The 14,839-nt window shown below is 36.0% G+C and overlaps 1 protein-coding gene and 7 non-coding genes across 8 annotated transcripts in view; 1 reads left to right on the top strand and 7 right to left on the bottom strand.

Annotated features, from left to right (window-relative positions):
- Positions 1 to 897: 897 nt before the first annotated feature.
- LOC128242462 (uncharacterized) overlaps positions 898 to 14,839 on the top strand; it is a 40,475-nt gene continuing 26,533 nt past the window's right edge. The window contains exon 1 of the mRNA XM_052959620.1: positions 898 to 1,120. Coding sequence (XP_052815580.1) covers positions 1,042 to 1,120 — 79 coding nt within the window. The 5' untranslated portion in view covers positions 898 to 1,041. The remainder of the gene's footprint in view (positions 1,121 to 14,839) is intronic.
- Trnaf-gaa (transfer RNA phenylalanine (anticodon GAA)) lies at positions 6,269 to 6,341 on the bottom strand. Its single transcript has one exon. It is a non-coding gene; the product is annotated as a tRNA-Phe (tRNA).
- On the bottom strand, positions 7,593 to 7,665 carry Trnaf-gaa (transfer RNA phenylalanine (anticodon GAA)). The gene has a single exon. It is a non-coding gene; the product is annotated as a tRNA-Phe (tRNA).
- On the bottom strand, positions 8,907 to 8,979 carry Trnaf-gaa (transfer RNA phenylalanine (anticodon GAA)). Its single transcript has one exon. It is a non-coding gene; the product is annotated as a tRNA-Phe (tRNA).
- Positions 10,218 to 10,290, bottom strand: Trnaf-gaa (transfer RNA phenylalanine (anticodon GAA)). The gene has a single exon. It is a non-coding gene; the product is annotated as a tRNA-Phe (tRNA).
- Trnaf-gaa (transfer RNA phenylalanine (anticodon GAA)) lies at positions 11,543 to 11,615 on the bottom strand. The gene has a single exon. It is a non-coding gene; the product is annotated as a tRNA-Phe (tRNA).
- Trnaf-gaa (transfer RNA phenylalanine (anticodon GAA)) lies at positions 12,857 to 12,929 on the bottom strand. The gene has a single exon. It is a non-coding gene; the product is annotated as a tRNA-Phe (tRNA).
- Positions 14,180 to 14,252, bottom strand: Trnaf-gaa (transfer RNA phenylalanine (anticodon GAA)). The gene has a single exon. It is a non-coding gene; the product is annotated as a tRNA-Phe (tRNA).

Genomic DNA, 14,839 nt, shown 5'->3' with positions numbered 1-14,839 from the left:
GCGCGTTGAACTATAAAATTAAAGTTACAATCGTGGTATCAGTTATCAAACTTTTCCATAAATGCATATTTTGGTAAGTAGTTAAAGGTTTATCACTAAAATATATGTTCGTATTTATGTGCATTAATGGATTTTGAATAATAGTGTCACATTAATGGTAAAGCTTTTAGGGCTAGCCAAAACGTCTTTCACTGACGTAAGTAAATGATCACAAGTAGTGTAACTGTACATTGCTTAAGCAAATATTATGCGTAGTGGACATGTAAGTATAAACCGGCACAAACTGCATTTTAATATGTATTAAACGTTTGTTAACATCATGTTAATATCATGTTTACGACGTTTAAAGTTGTTTACCTTTTAAAGTCAAATGGAGACCTCATTACGAATTCTTATGCAAATTGTTAATTATACTGTAACATGTAAATTAACCTAAAAGCTTTAAGGTTGTGGTGAATTATTTATCATGAAAACAAGATGTATGTGAGTTAATTTGACACAAAGTTTAACTTTATGGCGTTGCGTAATTTAAACTTAAACAAAGGTAATATACTTGGAAAAGAATATCTGGAGCTCAGAACCTCGTGAAATAAAAAACTTTTTTTGGAAATTGAATAAATACCATACCATTCCTACGAACTTTCAACCCAAAACTTGTCAGCATTTTTTCATATAAATATTGTTATGCGGTTGATGAAATTTAAAATTAGATACTCAAGACTTCTGATTTAACAATACTATTGATTTTGAGCGCATGTAATTATTTCCATTGGGACAAACAACTGTCGTTAATTTCCCGCCAAAACTACAACTGTCGTCTGCATCCTTTATTTGTCTTTCCTTTCGTAGTAATTTCCGGTCCATTTGCTTCAGCATCACGGTGGTGTATAAAAAGGCGAACAACAGTGGAAAAAGTCGGAGGCTCGGTGTATCAGTTTTAAGTTTCAAATTTGTTCTCTTTTCGCTTTCATTTGTTAAATTCCAGTACTTTTTTTATACTGAATTACTTTTTTAAAGGGCTTCTGCGATTATACATTCAGGATGTGGACTTTGTTGTGTTCGTCTGCGTTCTTTGTTTGGGCAGCAGGATTTGTGTCAAGCGAAACAGTTACTCGCAAATGTAAGTACGCAATTCAAATATTTAAACTCTAATTATGGTTATTCAGTTGCAGTTTTAATGAGATTTAAAACAAGGAGAGTGCATCTATTGAAATCCTTTTAATTAAGATTCGTGTCTCTAACTTATTTCTTAAAGTTAGAATGCACAAAGTTGTTGGATCAATTCCTTGATTAGCATATAATGGCTGTTTTGCATAACGAAGTAGGTGTTCATTAATAAATGTGTGTCCATTGTGTAATAAAGTGGTTGGAATATTTCAAGCTTAGTAGTATTGTACACAAATATTTCCCTTACGTAAATAGTTTTTCTCAAGCAGGTGACTCATGCAAGTATGAACACAATATTGAGGGAAAAGTCAGAAAACTAGGATTATGTTATTTTATTTTCTCAAAAGATAATGCACCAGTCAATTGTATCAGCCCCCCCACCCCACCCCACCCGGCAGGGCAAGGGAATAGCGGGGACTTTGACTTTCGGTTCAGGCAAGCCCGGGTAAAATCTCCGCCCTGCGGCGACGAACTGATGGTCAAATCCCCCTGCCAAATGCCCCCGCGGCCCAGTGACCCTAGGTTAGGCCATTCCCCGCTGTATTTGACGCGAAGACAAAACCACCACAGTCAACCGGCAATGCGGGGCCACCTTGAAGGTAAAAACACGGCCCATTTCCCCGGCTATCCCCGTATACCCCCGGACTTGGGGGTAGGGGCGGTGGGGGGCGTGGTTACAATTGACTGGTGCATAAAGACGTTTGTTTGGTCTGTCTGAACTGACACGAACGTAACCTAATCTGAACATAGTAAGTAAGTAAAGCAGTATGATTAACAGTCTTCGGGTGGCTGTATGTAACAATACAAACATTTTATTGAAATATAATTAAGTGTACTTCTTTAAAAAAAGGTCGCATATTGTTATTGCTTAAGATAAACAAAAAAGAAAAAAAACCTGACGCGGTTTCGGGAGACATAATTCTCACGAACTTGTCAATGTCATATTTTGAATCGTTTTTTTTAGATTGAATGTTAACATTTAACATTCATTTTTTACATTTAACCATAATACAGCGTTGTTGTTGAATTGATGAAGACATATTTGTACAAAATGCAATATGTCATAATAAATTGTAGTATTGCAATTGCATTAATTTCTCATTTGACTTTGTTCTTTTTTTTGGTTCGTAAAATATTTTGTACATTTTGAACATTCCGAGTTTGTTGATACGCTGCACATCAATTGGAAATAAATATTTACCCCGGGTGAACAGTTTTTTATTACTTAAATTTGCATAGATACTTTTTGGGTTGATGATATCAAATCTTAATGGATATCTCGTCGTATCTATTCGTATCAAAACTATATGAAGCAGCAAATAGCCCCCGGCAAAACAATAAAAACATGAATTTCTGATTGAGTGAATCCGTTTCATTTGTTTAAAGAGTCAACGCCCCGTGCCAAAAAGATTAGAAGTAAACATTAACTAATGGCGTTGGGTCATCAATTTCGGATACAATCTGTGTCTTATAAAGTACTGTAATAGTTAATGCATCCCATTGTTAAAGTAGCGCAATGAAATGCTCCAATTAACTTGACCTAATGGATTATTAGTTTGGTAGGATATGTCAAAGAACTGGCGCCGCATGCAATAACCATCAAATATTTAATTTAACTTAAAGACTTAAGAATCCCGGCCCCACTATCACGAACAATCTTAAGTCAAATCTCAATCTCATTATTAGCTCATTTTTCCACATGTATGACATTATTAAAAATTACGAATGTTTTACTGTTTTTAAAACTATTTAAAAAGCACATTCTCAGCTACATTACGTTGATTAACATGATGGCTCAATATTCTATTTTTTTTTTATTTCTACAGCACAAAATCTACTTGAGTAAAACTCATAAATAATGAATTGGACTAAACTACATTTTTTGCTCTCAATTTCTTTTCTATAAAATATTGACCTTTTTTTATCAACATAATGAATTAGAGGATGCTATTTTAAAAAAGGTAAAACATTTACAATTTTGAATCATTTGATAAAAAGAGTTGAAAATGAGATTGAGATTTAACTTGAGTATTTTCGTGATATTTGGGCCAGATGTTTGGGTTGGACTATATAAATAAATGGCCGAAAGGTACGTTATAACTAAAAATCAAGTGCCCGGATATAATCCATAAATAAACGGTCCTAAAATTCAAAGTGGCGTGAGACCATAGTTATTTTTACTATATGTTTCATATAGACACTAACCTGGCTTTTGACTTGATACACACCCCAATTGAAAAACAAGGACATGGCATCTCTAGAACAATTCAAGACACAAAATATAATCACAAGAAAACACCATGTTGACCATTGACCCGACGGTCAAAATTGAGTTCAAATACATAACCCTTCCGCCAGGGAGTCAATCGGCTACAAACAACTCATTTTCAGACTTCCACAAGCTATGATTTTTCCAATATTTACATTGAAAACTATCAATTTCTGCAATAGAGTGTCAAATTCAGTCAAGTTCTCTGCAAAAAGAACATTTTTTGCTTCTTTTTCATTCAATTTTAATAAAATATTGATACTTGAACACAAGCACTCTTTTTTTCTGTATTCACATCCGGTCAACGGGGGGGCAGATAACTGTGGTCTTGATCCAAGTGAGCGAATTTTCTGAGGAGAAACTAACAAACACTTTTTATTGCTATAATCAATTTGAGATTTTGGTTGTTAAGGTCCAATGACCCTGCACATCAGTGTAGATTCAAGATTATCTATTAAGTAACGTAAATGTTTTTGGTTACATGATATATTTAATTAAACTTTTTGAGAAAATTGCCTATCCGTTGGTAATGGAATTTTAGTAAATTCCTTAGTGGGATGTTTTACCTCAAAAATTCACAGAACAGAACAGAACATAAGAATATTTCGACCTATGCATTACAACATCTCGTCATGAAACAAGAAGTCGTATATGGTACCAAATACTATAAGTCATAAAACAATAAAAATAGAAAAGTAAAAGTTTATTTTGTTTGGAAATTAGTTTTGTTGTATGCGTACAGTTACTATATCAATACCAATTGTACTAATCAACTCAACTCAACTCCACTTAGTTTATTGCATCAGGCATATAAAAATGCTTATAGCAAATACAGTCGAACCCCGTTGGCTCGAACTCGCTTGGTTCGAATTACTGATTTGCTCGAACTGAATGTTTAGGACCGATATTATAAAACTGAACGTAATCACTGCCGCTTGGCTCGAATTTTCCGAGGCTCGAGGTTTTAACGCCGGTTTCTCGAAGTTCTAGCCATCGGGATTCGACTGTTCAACTTATACAAATCATGAATTTATACATTATCAACAGTAACACTTTTTACAGAAGAGCAAAATAATGTTATTGTGCAAAAAAAGGAAAAAAATAGCAACTAGTTTATTCAGAGATCAGCTCAACTTGCAAAGAAGTAAATCACTTAAATTCAACACTAAACCATTTTATTGTTAAATGCATTAATTTACGGAGAATATTTAACGAATATCTAATTCAGGAATTTCGTGAATAAAGCCAGTGTTTTAAAAATTTGCATTTTACGCCTCGAAAGTTTAGATTGCGACCTACAATTATGTAAACAAATATGCTACATTCTAAAGATTGATGGCGGTATGTCACATAAAGCAGTCATTATACACTATAAACTCAGCTGCAAAATTGGTGTGAAAAAATGTTCATATATCAAGTCTTGCTATAAACGTTATTATTGAACGCATAGTAGCAGCTAAAACGAATCAATTTGTGTCCGAAATGAATATTTCATAGCATGTTTGCAGTCTCAAGCATCAGTTAAAACGGCAATAAAGCACTCAGGTGTTGAAACATTGCCTTATATCAATTTTATCAAAGTTCATTTATAGAAAAAAAACTACATTTATAAAAATAATAAGGTAATGGAATACGCAATTGTTGAAACATTGCCTTATATCATTTATAGAACATACAAGTACACGAAGTTCCTTGCGATAGAAAAAACTACATTTAAAACAAAAAATTATATCATCGTGGGGCTGTGACTTGGTACATAACCAGATCCAATCCGGACAAATGTTACAAAGCAGGTCAAGTTTTGTGACATTGCGTTAATAAATTAATTAAAGGAGAATAAAGGTTTGTTGTATACATCGGCAGATCGACATAACATTTTTGACATTTGACGGATTAATGCGCGCACGGGCGTAACAACCCAAGCGCTGTTAGAACTGAGCTGGTCAACGACCTCATTAACATTTCAAATCTGCTCTTATAGCTACGGAGTTGCGTTCTGCACGATTAGCGCTGTATTGAGTATTCATAATATGTTGTGCGGCTAATATAGTGCGAATAAGCTGCGTTTTGCGTAGTTACACAATTAAAGTCACAAAAAATGCAAATATTTTAATATCGACGAGTAACAAAAGGCAATATAATAAGCAGAACACACAAATTGTTTCAAAGTGAACGTGTACTGAATCAAAGGAAATGAATGTATATATCTGTGTTTACATTTTGGCCGCGGCCGGGGATTTTGAAACTATCGGTTAAAAATAGAATCTGGTTCATCGGGTTTAGACAGGATTATTCCCCGGAATTTTACCAGGAAAACTCGGTAAAACCGGGAAAAATCATGGCTCGTATTGAAGATGCAATTAAATGCTCATTTAGCCTAATGTATCAAACCAAAATGTATAAAATGAAATTATAATATCTCATTTTATCCGATATTTAATCTATTTGATGATTGTAATTCGTTCATTAATATCGATTCTATGTTTAGAATAACCTTGAATCGACTCATTCAAGATCATTCTGGATTAAGATTCCGAAGCAGTGCATTGTTTGTGAAACCAAAGTTCCAGATCAGGTTTCGTATGCAATTGAATATAACTCCATTTGTTGTAATGCTTTGGGTATTCCTGGTACTAAATGAGTATTTCAAGTGACTTATACTCCATGGTCTGTTTGTTGTCCTGATGAAAATGAATAATGTACCCCAATGAATCTTTGTTAGAAATGGTTTTATTCGCGTTTAAACATAAATTCAAGTTTCAGTGCGTTGTTTTCTCGAATGCATGAATTCATGATAAAAAGTTGATCAGCCGCCGAACTGTGTTCCGTTCGTGCCGGAACCCGGGATTGAACCGGGGGCCTTTAGATCTTCAGTCTAGCGCTCTCCCAACTGAGCTATTCCGGCTGACAAATGTTATAAAGTAGGTCAAGTTTGTTGACATAACGTTTAGAAAATATCCACTCACTTTTTTGAATAACCATTCAAAGTTTATCGCGATTGAGATACGATTGACAAAACCCTTTGTATCCCAAATTTTGGGATAGGAATTGGTTATGGATCGCCGGGCTGTGACTTGGTACATACCTAACCCAATCCCGACAGATGTTACAAAGTAGGTCAGGTTTGGTGACAATTCGTTCATGAATTAATTTAGGGACAATAAAAGTTAGTTGTATACATCGGCAGATCGACATAACATTTTTGCCATTTGACGGATAAATGCGCGCACGGGCGTAACAACCCAAGCGCTGTTAGAACTGAGCTGGTCAACGACCTCATTAACATTACAAATCTGCTCTTATAGCTACGGAGTTGCGTTCTGCACGATTAGCGCTGTATTGAGTATTCATAATATGTTGTGCGGCTAATACAGTGCGAATAAGCTGCGTTTTGCGTAGTTACACAATTAAAGTAATAAAAAATGCAAATATTTTAATATCGACGAGTAACAAAAGGCAATATAATAAGCAGAATACACAAATTGTTTCAAAGTGAACGTGTACTGAATCAAAGGAAATGAATGTATATATCTGTGTTTACATTTTGGCCGCGGCCGGGGATCTAGAAACTATCGTTTAAAAATAGAATCTGGTTCATCGGGTTTAGACAGGATTATTCCCCGGAAATTAACCAGGAAAACTCGGTAAAACCGGGAAAAATCATGGCTCGTATTGAAGATGCAATTAAATGCTCATTTAGCGTAAGGTATCAAACCAGAATGTATAAAATGAAATTATAATATTTCATTTTATCCGATATTTAGTCTGTTATTCTTTCATTAATATCGATTCTATGTTTAGAATAACCTTGAATCGACTCATTCAAGATCATTCTGGATTAAGATTCCGAAGCAGTGCATTGTTTGTGAAACCAAAGTTCCAGATCAGGTTTCGTATGCAATTGAATATAACTCCATATGTTGTAATGATTTGGGTATTCCTGGTACTAAATGAGTATTTCAAGTGACTTATACTCCATGGTCTGTTTGTTGTCCTGATGAAAATGAATAATGTACCCCGATGAATCTTTGTTAGAAATGGTTTTATTCGAGTTTAAACATAAATCAAGTTTCAGTGCGTTGTTTTCTTAAAACTCTACTCGAATGCATGAATTCATGATAAAAAGTTGATCAGCCGCCGAACTGTGTTCCGTTCGTGCCGGAACCCGGGATTGAACCGGGGGCCTTTAAAACTTCAGTCTAACGCTCTCCCAACTGAGCTATTCCGGCTGACAAATGTTATAAAGTAGGTCAAGTTTGTTGACATAACGTTTAGAAAATATCCACTCACTTTTTTGAATAACCATTCAAAGTTTATCGCGATTGAGATACGATTGACAAAACCCTTTGTATCCCAGTTTTTGGGATATGAATTGGTTATGGATCGCCGGGCTGTGACTTGGTACATACCACATCCAATCCCGTCATATGTTATAAAGTAGGTCAAGTTTGGTGACATTTCGTTCATGAATTAATTTAGGGACAATAAAAGTTAGGTTGTATACATCGGCAGATCGACATAACATTTTTGCCATTTGACGGATTAATGCGCGCACGGGCGTAACAACCCAAGCGCTGTTAGAACTGAGCTGGTCAACGACCTCATTAACATTACAAATCTGCTCTTATAGCTACGGAGTTGCGTTCTGCACGATTAGCGCTGTATTGAGTATTCATAATATGTTGTGCGGCTAATACAGTGCGAATAAGCTGCGTTTCGCGTAGTTACACAATTAAAGTCATAAAAATTGCAAATATTTTAATATCGACGCGTAACAAAAGGCAATATAATAAGCAGAATACACAAATTGTTTCAAAGTGAACGTGTACTGAATCAAAGGAAATGAATGTATATATCTGTGTTTACATTTTGGCCGCGGCCGGGGATCTAGAAACTATCGGTTAAAAATAGAATCTGGTTCATCGGGTTTAGACAGGATTATTCCCCGGAAATTAACCAGGAAAACTCGGTAAAACCGGGAAAAATCATGGCTCGTATTGAAGATGCAATTAAATGCTCATTTAGCGTAAGGTATCAAACCAGAATGTATAAAATGAAATTATAATATTTCATTTTATCCGATATTTAGTCTGTTATTCGTTCATTAATATCGATTCTATGTTTAGAATAACCTTGAATCGACTCATTCAAGATCATTCTGGATTAAGATTCCGAAGCAGTGCATTGTTTGTGAAACCAAAGTTCCAGATCAGGTTTCGTATGCAATTGAATATAACTCCATATGTTGTAATGATTTGGGTATTCCTGGTACTAAATGAGTATTTCAAGTGACTTATACTCCATGGTCAGTTTGTTGTCCTGATGAAAATGAATAATGTACCCCGATGAATCTTTGTTAGAAATGGTTTTATTCGCGTTTAAACATAAATTCAAGTTTCAGTGCGTTGTTTTCTCGAATGCATGAATTCATGATAAAAAGTTGATCAGCCGCCGAACTGTGTTCCGTTCGTGCCGGAACCCGGGATTGAACCGGGGGCCTTTAGATCTTCAGTCTAACGCTCTCCCAACTGAGCTATTCCGGCTGACAAATGTTAAGTAGGTCAAGTTTGTTGACATAACGTTTAGAAAATATCAACTCACTTTTTTGAATAACCATTCAAAGTTTATCGCGATTGAGATACGATTGACAAAACCCTTTGTATCCCAGTTTTTGGGATATGAATTGGTTATGGATCGCCGGGCTGTGACTTGGTACATACCACATCCAATCCCGTCATATGTTATAAAGTAGGTCAAGTTTGGTGACATTTCGTTCATGAATTAATTTAGGGACAATAAAAGTTAGGTTGTATACATCGGCAGATCGACATAACATTTTTGCCATTTGACGGATTAATGCGCGCACGGGCGTAACAACCCAAGCGCTGTTAGAACTGAGCTGGTCAACGACCTCATTAACATTACAAATCTGCTCTTATAGCTACGGAGTTGCGTTCTGCACGATTAGCGCTGTATTGAGTATTCATAATATGTTGTGCGGCTAATACAGTGCGAATAAGCTGCGTTTTGCGTAGTTACACAATTAAAGTCATGAAAATTGCAAATATTTTAATATCGACGAGTAACAAAAGGCAATATAATAAGCAGAACACACAAATTGTTTCAAAGTGAACGTGTACTGAATCAAAGGAAATGAATGTATATATCTGTGTTTACATTTTGGCCGCGGCCGGGGATCTAGAAACTATCGGTTAAAAATAGAATCTGGTTCATCGGGTTTAGACAGGATTATTCCCCGGAAATTAACTTGGAAAACTCGGTAAAACCGGGAAAAATCATGGCTCGTATTGAAGATGCAATTAAATGCTCATTTAGCGTAAGGTATCAAACCAGAATGTATAAAATGAAATTATAATATTTCATTTTATCCGATATTTAGTCTGTTATTCGTTCATTAATATCGATTCTATGTTTAGAATAACTTTAAATCGACTCAATCAAGATCATTCTGGATTAAGATTCCGAAGCAGTGCATTGTTTGTGAAACCAAAGTTCCAGATCAGGTTTCGTATGCAGTTGAATATAACTCCATATGTTGTAATGATTTGGGTATTCCTGGTACTAAATGAGTATTTCAAGTGACTTATACTCCATGGTCAGTTTGTTGTCCTGATGAAAATGAATAATGTACCCCGATGAATCTTTGTTAGAAATGGTTTTATTCGCGTTTAAACATAAATTCAAGTTTCAGTGCGTTGTTTTCTCGAATGCATGAATTCATGATAAAAAGTTGATCAGCCGCCGAACTTTGTTCCGTTCGTGCCGGAACCCGGGATTGAACCGGGGGCCTTTAGATCTTCAGTCTAACGCTCTTCCAACTGAGCTATTCCGGCTGACAAATGTTATAAAGTAGGTCAAGTTTGTTGACATAACGTTTAGAAAATATCCACTCACTTTTTTGAATAACCATTCAAAGTTTATCGCGATTGAGATACGATTGACAAAACCCTTTGTATCCCAGTTTTTGGGATAGGAATTGGTTATGGATCGCCGGGCTGTGACTTGGTATATACCTTACCCAATCCCGACAGATGTTACAAAGTAGGTCAGGTTTGGTGACAATTCGTTCATGAATTAATTTAGGGACAATAAAAGTTAGGTTGTATACATCGGCAGATCGACATAACATTTTTGCCATTTGACGGATTAATGCGCGCACGGGCGTAACAACCCAAGCGCTGTTAGAACTGAGCTGGTCAACGACCTCATTAACATTACAAATCTGCTCTTATAGCTACGGAGTTGCGTTCTGCACGATTAGCGCTGTATTGAGTATTCATAATATGTTGTGCGGCTAATACAGTGCGAATAAGCTGCGTTTTGCGTAGTTACACAATTAAAGTCATAAAAATTGCAAATATTTTAATATCGACGAGTAACAAAAGGCAATATAATAAGCAGAATACACAAATTGTTTCAAAGTGAACGTGTACTGAATCAAAGGAAATGAATGTATATATCTGTGTTTACATTTTGGCCGCGGCCGGGGATCTAGAAACTATCGGTTAAAAATAGAATCTGGTTCATCGGGTTTAGACAGGATTATTCCCCGGAAATTAACTTGGAAAACTCGGTAAAACCGGGAAAAATCATGGCTCGTATTGAAGATGCAATTAAATGCTCATTTAGCGTAAGGTATCAAACCAGAATGTATAAAATGAAATTATAATATTTCATTTTATCCGATATTTAGTCTGTTATTCGTTCATTAATATCGATTCTATGTTTAGAATAACTTTGAATCGACTCATTCAAGATCATTCTGGATTAAGATTCCGAAGCAGTGCATTGTTTGTGAAACCAAAGTTCCAGATCAGGTTTCGTATGCAATTGAATATAACTCCATTTGTTGTAATGATTTGGGTATTCCTGGTACTAAATGAGTATTTCAAGTGACTTATACTCCATGGTCTGTTTGTTGTCCTGATGAAAATGAATAATGTACCCCGATGAATCTTTGTTAGAAATGGTTTTATTCGAGTTTAAACATAAATCAAGTTTCAGTGCGTTGTTTTCTTAAAACCCTACTCGAATGCATGAATTCATGTTAAAAAGTTGATCAGCCGCCGAACTGTGTTCCGTTCGTGCCGGAACGCGGGATTGAACCGGGGGCCTTTAGATCTTCAGTCTAACGCTCTCCCAACTGAGCTATTCCGGCTGACAAATGTTATTAAGTAGGTCAAGTTTGTTGACATAACGTTTAGAAAATATCAACTCACTTTTTTGAATAACCATTCAAAGTTTATCGCGATTGAGATACGATTGACAAAACCCTTTGTATCCCAGTTTTTGGGATATGAATTGGTTATGGATCGCCGGGCTGTGACTTGGTACATACCACATCCAATCCCGTCATATGTTATAAAGTAGGTCAAGTTTGGTGACATTTCGTTCATGAATTAATTTAGGGACAATAAAAGTTAGGTTGTATACATCGGCAGATCGACATAACATTTTTGCCATTTGACGGATTAATGCGCGCACGGGCGTAACAACCCAAGCGTTGTTAGAACTAAGCTGGTCAACGACCTCATTAACATTACAAATCTGCTCTTATAGCTACGGAGTTGCGTTCTGCACGATTAGCGCTGTATTGAGTATTCATAATATGTTGTGCGGCTAATACAGTGCGAATAAGCTGCGTTTCGCGTAGTTACACAATTAAAGTCATAAAAATTGCAAATATTTTAATATCGACGCGTAACAAAAGGCAATATAATAAGCAGAATACACAAATTGTTTCAAAGTGAACGTGTACTGAATCAAAGGAAATGAATGTATATATCTGTGTTTACATTTTGGCCGCGGCCGGGGATCTAGAAACTATCGGTTAAAAATAGAATCTGGTTCATCGGGTTTAGACAGGATTATTCCCCGGAAATTAACCAGGAAAACTCGGTAAAACCGGGAAAAATCATGGCTCGTATTGAAGATGCAATTAAATGCTCATTTAGCGTAAGGTATCAAACCAGAATGTATAAAATGAAATTATAATATTTCATTTTATCCGATATTTAGTCTGTTATTCGTTCATTAATATCGATTCTATGTTTAGAATAACCTTGAATCGACTCATTCAAGATCATTCTGGATTAAGATTCCGAAGCAGTGCATTGTTTGTGAAACCAAAGTTCCAGATCAGGTTTCGTATGCAATTGAATATAACTCCATATGTTGTAATGATTTGGGTATTCCTGGTACTAAATGAGTATTTCAAGTGACTTATACTCCATGGTCAGTTTGTTGTCCTGATGAAAATGAATAATGTACCCCGATGAATCTTTGTTAGAAATGGTTTTATTCGCGTTTAAACATAAATTCAAGTTTCAGTGCGTTGTTTTCTCGAATGCATGAATTCATGATAAAAAGTTGATCAGCCGCCGAACTGTGTTCCGTTCGTGCCGGAACCCGGGATTGAACCGGGGGCCTTTAGATCTTCAGTCTAACGCTCTCCCAACTGAGCTATTCCGGCTGACAAATGTTATAAAGTAGGTCAAGTTTGTTGACATAACGTTTAGAAAATATCCACTCACTTTTTTGAATAACCATTCAAAGTTTATCGCGATTGAGATACGATTGACAAAACCCTTTGTATCCCAAATTTTGGGATAGGAATTGGTTATGGATCGCCGGGCTGTGACTTGGTACATACCTAACCCAATCCCGACAGATGTTACAAAGTAGGTCAGGTTTGGTGACAATTCGTTCATGAATTAATTTGGGACAATAAAAGTTAGTTGTATACATCGGCAGATCGACATAACATTCTTGCCATTTGACGGATTAATGCGCGCACGGGCGTAACAACCCAAGCGCTGTTAGAACTGAGCTGGTCAACGACCTCATTAACATTACAAATCTGCTCTTATAGCTACGGAGTTGCGTTCTGCACGATTAGCGCTGTATTGAGTATTCATAATATGTTGTGCGGCTAATACAGTGCGAATAAGCTGCGTTTTGCGTAGTTACACAATTAAAGTCATAAAAATTGCAAATATTTTAATATCGACGAGTAACAAAAGGCAATATAATAAGCAGAACACACAAATTGTTTCAAAGTGAACGTGTACTGAATCAAAGGAAATGAATGTATATATCTGTGTTTACATTTTGGCCGCGGCCGGGGATCTAGAAACTATCGGTTAAAAATAGAATCTGGTTCATCGGGTTTAGACAGGATTATTCCCCGGAAATTAACTTGGAAAACTCGGTAAAACCGGGAAAAATCATGGCTCGTATTGAAGATGCAATTAAATGCTCATTTAGCGTAAGGTATCAAACCAGAATGTATAAAATGAAATTATAATATTTCATTTTATCCGATATTTAGTCTGTTATTCGTTCATTAATATCGATTCTATGTTTAGAATAACTTTGAATCGACTCATTCAAGATCATTCTGGATTAAGATTCCGAAGCAGTGCATTGTTTGTGAAACCAAAGTTCCAGATCAGGTTTCGTATGCAATTGAATATAACTCCATTTGTTGTAATGATTTGGGTATTCCTGGTACTAAATGAGTATTTCAAGTGACTTATACTCCATGGTCTGTTTGTTGTCCTGATGAAAATGAATAATGTACCCCGATGAATCTTTGTTAGAAATGGTTTTATTCGAGTTTAAACATAAATCAAGTTTCAGTGCGTTGTTTTCTTAAAACCCTACTCGAATGCATGAATTCATGATAAAAAGTTGATCAGCCGCATAACTGTGTTCCGTTCGTGCCGGAACCCGGGATTGAACCGGGGGCCTTTAGATCTTCAGTCTAACGCTCTCCCAACTGAGCTATTCCGGCTGACAAATGTTATTAAGTAGGTCAAGTTTGTTGACATAACGTTTAGAAAATATCAACTCACTTTTTTGAATAACCATTCAAAGTTTATCGCGATTGAGATACGATTGACAAAACCCTTTGTATCCCAGTTTTTGGGATATGAATTGGTTATGGATCGCCGGGCTGTGACTTGGTACATGCCACATCCAATCCCGTCATATGTTATAAAGTAGGTCAAGTTTGGTGACATTTCGTTCATGAATTAATTTAGGGACAATAAAATTTAGGTTGTATACATCGGCAGATCGACATAACATTTTTGCCATTTGACGGATTAATGCGCGCACGGGCGTAACAACCCAAGCGTTGTTAGAACTAAGCTGGTCAACGACCTCATTAACATTACAAATCTGCTCTTATAGCTACGGAGTTGCGTTCTGCACGATTAGCGCTGTATTGAGTATTCATAATATGTTGTGCGGCTAATACAGTGCGAATAAGCTGCGTTTCGCGTAGTTACACAATTAAAGTCATAAAAATTGCAAATATTTTAATATCGACGCGTAACAAAAGGCAATATAATAAGCAGAATACACAAATTGTTTCAA

The sequence above is a fragment of the Mya arenaria genome, chromosome 8, assembly GCF_026914265.1.
Source record: "Mya arenaria isolate MELC-2E11 chromosome 8, ASM2691426v1".
Classification (NCBI taxonomy): Eukaryota; Metazoa; Mollusca; class Bivalvia; order Myida; family Myidae; genus Mya; species Mya arenaria.
This window is presented reverse-complemented; position numbering and strand designations above follow the sequence as displayed.